This window comes from Gossypium hirsutum, chromosome D13, assembly GCF_007990345.1.
Source record: "Gossypium hirsutum isolate 1008001.06 chromosome D13, Gossypium_hirsutum_v2.1, whole genome shotgun sequence".
Taxonomy (NCBI): domain Eukaryota; kingdom Viridiplantae; phylum Streptophyta; class Magnoliopsida; order Malvales; family Malvaceae; genus Gossypium; species Gossypium hirsutum.
This window is the reverse complement of record NC_053449.1, coordinates 4,491,209-4,501,866: the sequence shown is the minus strand read 5'-3', so window position 1 is coordinate 4,501,866 and position 10,658 is coordinate 4,491,209. Positions and strand designations below refer to the sequence as shown.

Sequence of the window (10,658 nt, the reverse complement as noted above, 5' to 3'; positions counted from 1 at the left end):
GGGTGCGGGGTACGGCGACGGCGCCAGAAGGCCGAAGGTCTAAAGACCATAGATGCGGCGCTAGGGTTTCTTTTCTGAAACCCTAGCTTAGCTTTGAGGGGGTTGGGCTAGTTGGGTCTTGTTTTGGGCTCCGGGTTAGGCTAGGTCTAGGTGGGTTTGGAATTGGGCCAAGGCAAATTGGGTAATGGAATTAGGGCAAAATTGGGCTGTACATATATAATGAATATTAAGAAGAATAATTGATATTATAAATAATTAATGTCACTTACATGTTGTGTTCATTATATGCATTTGCGTACCTATGGTCATGCACATGTACACAGTAAGCTACGCTAAACGACATTTGTTTTTCTTCTGAGGGAAGCTAAACGACATTATTAATTTTATGACTACTTCGTTTTCAACCAATCTACAGTAACCCATCTCGTAAGTTCAGCCCGTATGAATAACCCTAAATAATAATTTAATAATTAGAATTTAATCGGAGATATTAGTGTAAGAATAATTTATTTTCATATTAAATGAAGGGTCATTTAAGTTAAAACCCAAATCAATTAGTATAAAATTAATGCTTAAAACTGATGTCTAATTATAAATTTCTTTGTTTTTTTTTTTACTTCATGAAAGTAAAGAAGTTAATTTTTATACCATATGAAAACCGAAAAAGTAATTTAATTGTTAAATCACTGATCTAAAAATCAATAAGTCAACAATTTATATACATAAAATTAACAAAATTAATTGTTCGATCATTTATATACGATAAATTAAAAAGAATCAACAGTTTAAGTTCATCTGTCAACTACTAACTTCTCAATTTTTGTAAAGTGCGAAATTAAATTCTAACAAATTAAAGTAATAAAGTAGTAGGAATAACTTTTAAATTCTTGTAAAGTTAAAAGGATGAAATTCAGAATCAAATTGAAGCACCAATAAAGAGTTGGTAAAGCCTTGAAATGCATGAATGTTAAATAATAATAATAATAATTCAATCATCTCATAAATGACTATTGACTTTCTTCAATGAGAAGTAATTCAAAAAAATATTAGTTCTACAAAATCTTCCCCAAGATTTGCTAGTCAACCTCAGCTCTCCTTCAGTTCTTTACGTACGTGATTTGTTGTTATTTATTTATTTATATTTGATATATTTTTGGTATAAAAAATTTATATGATCAGTCAATTACATGATATTATCTTGCAAATAAAAATAAAAATTTTAAAGTGACAAAAAGATAAATTCCATTCTCTATAAATTCCATTCTCTGTGAATCAAAACAGACTCTACAAATGAAATACAAAGAACTGTCAAGAAGTGCTCAAGAAAACCAGCCAAAGTTACAGCAAATGCTTCATTAAAAAAATTAATAAAAAGCAATAAATTATGGATTTGTAATGCACTAACTTTGTATAATCATAATAACCTATCTATGAATCACAAGATGCCACGTATTAAAAAATATATAATAATTATATTTATTTTCAAATTATTTTTAAAAGTATTAATTAATTTATTGATGGGTGTTATAATATAACTCATTGACCGTTTATGTAGTTTTAGGTATATAATTACTCTATCTATACATCAATGATCAAATAATTTTTGGAGGGTGAATTCATATGTCAATTCCATTTGAGTAATTTCTAGGAGTCTTTCTTTTTCAACTTGAAAAATGAGGTGATTACGGTAAATAACTAGCTAGATCGCTTGTTAGTAATATATACAATGATCACTATAACAAATCAAACTAGTAAAAGCCTAGTTATATAGAGCAACCACAGGTAATTAATTTGTCCCTACCAAACTTTAGCCATACATATATGCCAACTCTATATAAACCCCCAAACCCCCTCACCTTCTCAACCTCAAAGCCAAAAGCATTGTGCACCATTTTCACTAAGCCTTCAATTTTTTATTTTCCTATAACCTATTTCTAGCTGCAACATCAAATTCTCATTGGCTAAAGAGAGAAATTAAGGAAAGGATAAGACAAGGGGAGAGAAATAGAGAGGGGGGGAGAGACTACATTATTTCTTCTTTTTTTTTTGCAATGGAAACTATTGTTTTTATTATACTATACGTGATTCTCTTTCTCTCAACTCTTCTTTCATATCCATTTCTTAGGAAGCAAAAAAGAGGGTTTCCAATAGAAAGGTATAAGCTTCCACCAGGTTCAATGGGTTGGCCATATATTGGAGAAACTCTTCAACTTTACTCTCAAGACCCAAATATCTTCTTTCTTACAAAACAGAAAAGGTTATTGCTGTTTCTTACCTGGCATTCTTGTTGTTATTGTTGCTGTTCAATTTCCCTTTGTCTAGTATACTGAACTTGGATGGTGCTGCCATTGTTTGTTTCCTTTGTGATGTTCAGATACGGAGAAATATTCAAAACGCAAATACTCGGTTGTCCTTGTGTCATGTTGGCTAGCCCTGAAGCCGCGAGGTTCGTGCTGGTGACTCATGCTCACTTGTTCAAACCAACTTACCCCAAAAGCAAGGAGATGATGATTGGCCCTTGGGCGCTCTTCTTTCACCAGGGTGAATACCACACTCGGCTAAGGAAGTTGGTTCAATACTCACTAGCACCTGATACCATCAGGAAGCTAATTCCTGATATTGAACACATAGCTCTTTCTGCCTTGGACTCATGGGCTGCCTCTGGACAAGTTATAAACACCTTTTATGAGATGAAGAAGGTAATAAATATATGCACATGTATGTGTTTAAAAGACAAGATTTGATTAGACCACATCTTTAAACATGTTTCTAATGTGTTTAAAGGGTTTTCTTTCTCTCCTTTGACTTACCTAAATTACTTAATGGAGGACTTGTCTGGTTTTGTTGTCCTATAGTACTCTTCACTTTTCTTACATTGGAATCCCTTTAGAATTTTGTTTTTCTTTTTATTGAAGCTGGCTTTTTGACATGTTTCAATGTTATGTGAATTCCACTTAGGTGTTGGATCATGATTTTCTAACATGTGGATTTCCTTGACTCTCTACAGTTCTCTTTCGACGTCGGCATTCTTTCCATATTTGGTCACTTAGATGGAGGCTACAAAGAGAAGTTGGAGGAGAACTACAGGATAGTGGATAAAGGTTACAACTCTTTTCCTACAAAAATTCCTGGGAGTGCACATCACAAAGCACTCCAGGTAAGAACATGTCATTTCTCCTTATCATAGAAACGTATGTTCATGTATGTATGTATGTATGTATGTATGTGATCACATGGATGCAAGTCTGATTTATTAACTTTTTTGTTTTTTTCCCCTTATTCAAAGGCAAGGAAAAGGCTGAATCAGATTCTAAGTGAAATAATTCGTGAGAGAAAGGAGAAAAGGCTGGTAGAAAAGGATCTTTTGGGCCATCTGTTGAACTTCAAAGATGAAAAGGGGGAAACTTTGACTGAAGATCAAATTGCTGATAACATCATTGGGATACTTTTTGCTGCACAGGACACTACAGCCAGTTTTATAACATGGATTCTCAAATTCCTCCATGATGACCCCAAGCTTCTAGAAGCAGTTAAGGTAAATCATTCTAGCATGACACTTCAAGACTACTTAACAAATTTATCATCCGAGAATTGAATTTTTTTTTCTCACTTCATGGTTCTCAAAATCATTTCAGGCAGAGCAAAAGGCGATATATGAGTCGAACAATGGAGGGAAGGAGCGTCTAACATGGGCACAGACAAGGAAAATGACTCTTACATATAAGGTATGGACTGTGTTTCAAAGTCATAAATGTTTGTTTCAAGAAAAGAAAATTTTCAAGAAACCTCTAATCTTTTGGGAAATTTCAGGTTTTACTAGAGGGTTTGAGGATGGCAAGCATCATATCTTTCACATTCAGGGAAGCAGTAGTTGATGTGGAGTATAAGGGTAAATAAATTAAAGGCTTAACTGGAATATTCTTTTATATTTATTTGGTTTAAAGGGGTTTTAATTAATTACTGTTGTTTCAACTTTTAAATGTACAGGATACCTAATACCCAAGGGTTGGAAAGTGATGCCATTGTTCAGGAATATTCATCATAATCCAGAATTCTTTTCTGATCCTCATGATTTTGATCCATCTAGATTTGAGGTGGTTACTGTTTTGCTTATGAAGATTATAGCAATTTTCTACCAGTTTTACTACACTGACAAATAGACATATGTACACATACAAGCAGCACAATCGGAACTTACTATTTTTGCTTTCCTGGAAATGGATTTAAGCAGGTAGCTCCAAAACCAAATACCTTCATGCCGTTTGGCAACGGTGTTCATGCTTGTCCAGGCAACGAGCTCGCCAAGCTGGAGGCTCTCATTTTGATCCATCATCTAGTAACAAAATTCAGGTATATTTCACTATGAATTCTAGTGTTACAAAATAAGGGAGAAGGATTGTTTGCAGAAATTCACTTAATTTTTTTTTTAAAAGACTAAAGAAATAAATTTAAATAATAGCTAGATATGTGAAGATATATTGAATTTGGATATATGCAAAATGAAGTAGATGAAGATAACATATTTGAATATCCGAAATACAAAAATTAAAGCAATAAAATAATAGATATTCAAACCCACTGCAAATAGTAAATTTAATATTCTATCTGAATTCACAAAAGAACAGACCAAATACGGAAATCTATTTCATTTAGTATCCATTGCCATTTCTAACCTAATCAAGAAGTTTATGTTTAGTTGCAAAAGATTTTGTGGTGCTAAAAGAATTTAGACTAGTCCCTTTCTAATTGGGCGTGTGGTTATCTTTTTTTTGCAGGTGGGAGGTGGTGGGTTCTGAAAGTGGGATCCAATATGGCCCATTCCCAGTCCCTCAACAAGGACTCCCTGCCAGATTTTGGAAACAATCCAGCTGTCCTTCTTAAAACATGTGCCCTTAAGTTATAAATTTGGGAAAGAAGCCCATCCACCAATGCAGCAACCACAACTTTTCTGCTCCCTAACAAAACCCTGCTATTTTTCATCTGGGGTTTCTACAATCATCTCATATTTCACCTGAACTTATACTATAATTATTAACTTCTTGTTATTTTTGCAGCTAGTAACTGTTAAATTTTCTTTAAAATATGTATGTATATTATCAATTATAATAAAAATATATTAATGGGAAAAAATTCCCCAATATAAGCACTTCCTTGTTTTTTTATTAAATATTTAATCAACTCAGCCATCTTTATCCAATTAATTCTTAACTTTAATTTGATTTAATTGTTCCTATTCTTATATCTCAGTACAAATCATTAACACTTTTAGAAATTTTCATTAATGTTTTGATGTATAAATTTCTTTTAAAGGATCGAATCCTGGGTTTTTTTCTTAAAATGAAAAATTAGTAAATAATGATGATTTTGATAATCATAATTTTACCTTTTCTTTTAGAAAAAACATCACATTAACTAACTAAACTTTTTATTGTTATTAGTTATTTAGAATAAGGTATAACATGGAAAATCAAATTGTATCATTTCAAACTCACCTCTAAAAACTTTTGACAATATTTTAAAAATTGGGTCGATGATCAAATTGATTAGACTATTGATTCTCATTGCAATCAATTCGACTATCGATCCAATAATAATTAAATAAACAATTTAAAATTTATAAAAATATTTTAATAATTTATAAACAGGTTCAATCATCAATTTTTATCTTATTTCTAATTTTTTACTAGTTTTAAACGATTCACTCAAAAATTGATTCAATCCCTTTATTCAAACTAATATATTAATAAATTCTTAATCTAATCGATCCAACCAACCCAACCATCTTGTTCTACCACTGCTCTTTGCCTCTTTACACAAGTTTTAACTAGTAATAAATAGGGATATTAACAGGACATATGGGAAGTTTTCAATGCACCACCATCAACTGAATATGAGACATGTGTAACATGTGCATACTGATGATTTCACGTGGCAATCTGCAGAAGTGGGCATACTATAGCCCACGTGTCTATTCATGGTCGTGTGAGAAATCAGAGGTGCCCTTGGCTGAAGGGCTCATACTATCCTTATATCGGTGACTAGTGTGGAAGGTAGAGCCTCATATAGAACAAAGTACGTTACAACCAGGCTTGTAATGGTATGCAAATAAGCTTACCTATATGTCTTTCAACTTTGAAGCCCCGGTGACTTTGGCGGTGGCCCCAATGCCTGATTAGGCCCGAATCTGCTTACGAATGAGGGCAGTCTTACTGGAATGACCTAAGAAACAAAAGCAATGCAGTAAGCACCGATACAAAATATTAGTCCCCTCAGTTCCAACCAGCTTTCCCTTCAATCAATGTTAGTTGCTTAAGAAAACACGATTCTATGATTTTTTTTTTTAAATTCATATCAGTAAATGGTACCCTATAGGAACGTCAGTACGATGGAAGGAATGCTCGAATACAATTTGCAAACGACTAGAGAAACCGAAAAGATCAGAATAATTTGACGCTTTGGTAAGAAAAAAACATATCAAATTTCTCAAAGGTTGTAGAGATCACGAACAGACAAAAGTAAAAATGCAAACTACAGTGTTCAAAAACAAATTGTAAACCTCGAAATTTGAGGTAAAACCATCTGAAACAATAAGACTTTTTCTGGAAAAATGAAAAAGCAGAGTCAAAAGGCAAAATAACAGTACCAAAAACATATGACTTTTTATTTTCCAGTAAGGTATCCGTGCCGACTACCTATATTAAAGGCACATATGGACATGAGTATGCTGTATAAGATATGATACTCCAAACATATGGTAATTTTGTTATACTCATTTCAAAGATTTACCTATATCCGGATAACATAGGTTCAACCAATTATCTCCAAGGACAAAGCACATTGCATAACGGTGCAACTTCAGAACAAACAGCTGAGGGACCACATGAAAGTAGGACGGTATCACACATGTTATACACCTGTGCGGCAAGTATAATTTTAATCAACAACTTAAAGTACTTTCTACCTAGTTGAGATGAACCCAAAAGAATACCAGTAAAAGATCATACATACATACATACATACATACATACATACATACATACATACATACATATCTGAAAAAGTAACAGGTTATTATATAATCTTACTTCAACCATCTTCTCATTATACCCAATATAATGTAACCATCTTCATCCCTTAAACAGGGCCATCTTATAAAAAACATGATAAGTAACACAACTATCAGTTGCCAGTCACCAAATCATAGCAACACCATGCCATGATCTGTTACAGTGGATCCTATTAAAATCATTAGTCAATCATACTGCTACAGGTGTACATTTATTCACATGGAACCATCAAAATCATGACCATAAGTTTGGATTAAAACATTTCCATCCTCATAATCATTCACAAACACGTGTGCCACCTGCTGCTCGATCACATACTGGCACTATGTTTAGATAAACTGCTTATCACAACAGAAATATTGACTATGGATAAATTTTCGAGACCAACATTATTACAAAATGGGAGGGTAAAACTCAAGATGCTGATTAACTTTTTATTTATCATCACAGCCATGAGCATGGTATCACTTCTGAATCCAGGAAAATAACTGCCTGCATATTTCACCAGAAATTCTAATAATGTGTATGATATCCACAGAAAAGTTGTATTGATTGCTAATAACACTGCATTATGAAAGCCCCAACTCCCATTTAGAGTAATCACAGAAATAAATGGCGAGGAAGTTCATTATAAGAATGATACTGACAGTTTGAGAATTCTCAATCGATCTACTCCTATAGCCAGTATAGCCATACTTTTCAACTGGCTTCATCCCCTTTGAACAAAAAAAAACATACAGTTAAGTTTTAATAATTTAAATATTGCATGTTTTATCATAATCCATTGCAACTATAGCCACACTTATCAACCAACATCATCCCATTGTTAAGGGATAATCCCATTAGGTTTGATTATTTAAGTATATCACGTCATTGTTGAAAAATTATTATAACAAAAAATTTCTTGCTCAAAAACAGAAAATGACCCTTCAAACTATCCGAATTAAATTGCTAATCTACATTAATGTGAATGAACCTTTGAGCACCAACAGACGAATTTGGAAAGAGAAACAAAATTATCCATTAATATTACCAGGTTTGCCTTTTCCCTTTACTTACTCAAATGCCCCAAGTAGCCTTCTGTCCTGTCCATTTCAGACCTACCCAGCTTTCCTAAACATCATGACAGCATCAACAACTTTCAATGTTGTAGCAATCTAATGTCGGCATATACGTTTAGATATTGCATTCATATAACAAAAGTGCATGTCTTTGTATCCACGCAAAGGGAGACTTCAAATCAGGACCCTAATTATGTAAAGAGCATGGGAAAAAAGGAATAATCAGTCTTGTGTTATGAATTCCTATTTACAGAACTATCACAAACCTCAAGATTAATCACCGTGATCTATGATTTTCATCTGTTGGACACCTTTTGCTGTAATCTGGTTTTCCAGACTTGGTACGGTAATGAAATACCTTTCAATTTTTGAAACAATCAAAAGCTTTTGGTTGAATAAAAATGATAAACCAGAATATCTAGATCTTATAAGGCTATTTATACAACTGTATAAATTCAAACATGTTAAAATATATATATCATACTTGTGACCTTTTATAATTATTCGAATAACTCAAATGAATATGAAAAGCTGATTTTAGATGGGCCAAATATTCCAATGACAAACGGCAGTGCTTGCTCATGTCTTAGAAAAGCTATAGATCAGAAAACTTGTACCAAAAGACAAACTCTTTGAAGGAAACGTGGGTAATAAGACAAGTTCCTTCACACTAGAACAATCAAATAATTCATCAGTAAAAGTATTGTATAAAGTAAATTACAGTCTGGTATGAATCATTACAACGTGTAAATTAAATCAATTAAATGTTGTTGGCAATGAAAAATGCAAGAAATATTGATAAAGCATGTAAAGTGAGAAGCACAAACATTTATAGAAACAGATGAACATGCAAGTGACGCTCTCCTTGATTCGTATTTCAGATAGTATAGAAGGAAGCTATCTGCAGAACCTGCACAGTCGAAATCCATTGAATATTTGATAAAATTCAAAGAAAACAGAGAGCAAATACACTCTCTAAATCAACTTGCTTTATTATCTCATGAACAAACTGTTATCAAACAAGCTGCCATTATGAAGTACCAAATCATGATAAAAAGAGCATTTCCACTACATTATCATAATTTCTCTTTTTATTTCACGTCTCAGAAATTTAGCCTTTTAGAAAGATTGAATTCAAAGATCACAATTTTTTTTAGTCTTTATCAGTAAAATGATGAGGCATTATAAAATTGATCTTCATATAGAAAAAATTCCACAAATATCAGATAAAATTTCAAAGAAAACAGAAAGAGGAAATGTACTTCCTAAAATCAACTTGATTTATTATCTCATGAACAAATTGTTATCAAACAATGAACAAAAAAAAAATTGTTATCAAACAAATCTGTCGTTCTCAAGTACGAAATCATGATATGATGGCAATGTTCATTTTCAAACATAAATTCTCTTTCTCTATTCCATATCCTAAAAGTCTTAGTTCTCTAGATGCCTCGAGACAAGCATTCAATTCAATGATCTGAATTTTCATTTTTAGTCTTTATCAGTGAAATGATGGCACATATAAAGTTCAAACAAAAAACAAAAACTAAATACACTTCCTATCATCGAACGTGCTTCGTTGTCTCTTCAGCAAATATTTTACCAAACAAATCTGCAATTCTGAATGTACAAATAACGGGAAAATGAAAACTCCATCCCGCATTGTCAATCAAATTTCTCACATCACCAATCATAATTCCTTTTTTTTTCTGTCTCAAAATCGAGTTCCTTAGACGCGTCATGAAAAACACTAAGATCGGCATTTTCTTTTTAAGCTTTAACAAATTCGATAAACAACGAATAAATTTCGACTTCGTGTCCAAAAATAAATTACAGTGAATCTTTTATATAACAAAAACAAACACAAACACAAATTGCCAATAAAATAGAAGAATCATACCAGAAGTTATTCGTACTAATTATTAAATTAATCCAAGTGGATTAAAAAAAGAAGCAATACTGCAATGTATAAGAATATAAAATCAGTATCCTTACAGCATTGAAACTCGTTGATAGATACAAATCCATGAAGCCAGATTCTACGAATGAAGAGCACGAATCATTCGACGTTATTAACGGCATGCCGTTTACAACTAATTTAGTCAAACGCCAAGTCTCGGATCCTGTGTTTTCCCATTTCCCCATTTTATTATTAATTATTTTCCCTTTTTTCTGTTTTTTGGACCATAGGGGTATTGGGCTTTGTAACCCAAATATTTTTTTTTTGGATAATATCGTAAGTAACCAATGAAGTTTGATAATGGGATAAACTTGACAATTTTTTCATTTTGGTCCCTAAATTTTTTTTTGGTCCATTTTAGTTTCTCTACTTGGCAAAATTTTCAAATTTGGCCCCATACTTAGATTCTGTTAAGAACTTAAGATATGATGTCATGGCACTCCGAGATTTCATTTATGTTTTTAATTTTTAGGTGATACATTGACACGATTTTAAAGTATTACGTCTTACAAAGACCAATTTAAAAAAAAAGTTATCAAATTTTAAGATTAATTAATAAAAAATAAAGTT

At 32.4% G+C, this 10,658-nt stretch overlaps 1 protein-coding gene and 1 long non-coding RNA gene across 8 annotated transcripts; one reads left to right on the top strand and one right to left on the bottom strand.

Annotated features, from left to right (window-relative positions):
- Positions 1 to 1,225: 1,225 nt before the first annotated feature.
- Positions 1,226 to 10,251, bottom strand: LOC121225648 (uncharacterized). Of its 6 annotated transcripts, none has more exons than XR_005923505.1 (8): positions 10,124 to 10,249; positions 8,956 to 9,038; positions 8,410 to 8,486; positions 8,127 to 8,315; positions 6,787 to 6,914; positions 6,116 to 6,219; positions 4,199 to 4,333; positions 1,226 to 2,661 (listed from the first exon to the last, which is right to left on the bottom strand). It is a non-coding gene; the product is annotated as an uncharacterized lncRNA (long non-coding RNA). The 6 variants fall into 6 exon arrangements; XR_005923508.1 differs by lacking the exon at positions 10,124 to 10,249 and adding an exon at positions 10,029 to 10,087; XR_005923506.1 differs by having other exon boundaries at positions 8,410 to 9,038; positions 10,124 to 10,251.
- Positions 2,052 to 5,140, top strand: LOC107894265 (abscisic acid 8'-hydroxylase 4). 2 transcript variants are annotated; one of them, XM_016819526.2, is made up of 9 exons: positions 2,052 to 2,257; positions 2,375 to 2,699; positions 3,008 to 3,157; positions 3,287 to 3,535; positions 3,636 to 3,725; positions 3,811 to 3,889; positions 3,988 to 4,094; positions 4,232 to 4,350; positions 4,776 to 5,140. In XM_016819526.2, the coding sequence occupies exons 1-9, from the start codon at positions 2,052 to 2,054 to the stop codon at positions 4,879 to 4,881; spliced, it is 1,431 nt and encodes a 476-aa protein (XP_016675015.2). In that variant the 3' UTR covers positions 4,882 to 5,140. The 2 variants fall into 2 exon arrangements, with proteins under 2 accessions (XP_016675015.2, XP_016675017.2); XM_016819528.2 differs by having other exon boundaries at positions 4,229 to 4,350.
- Positions 10,252 to 10,658: the final 407 nt, after the last annotated feature.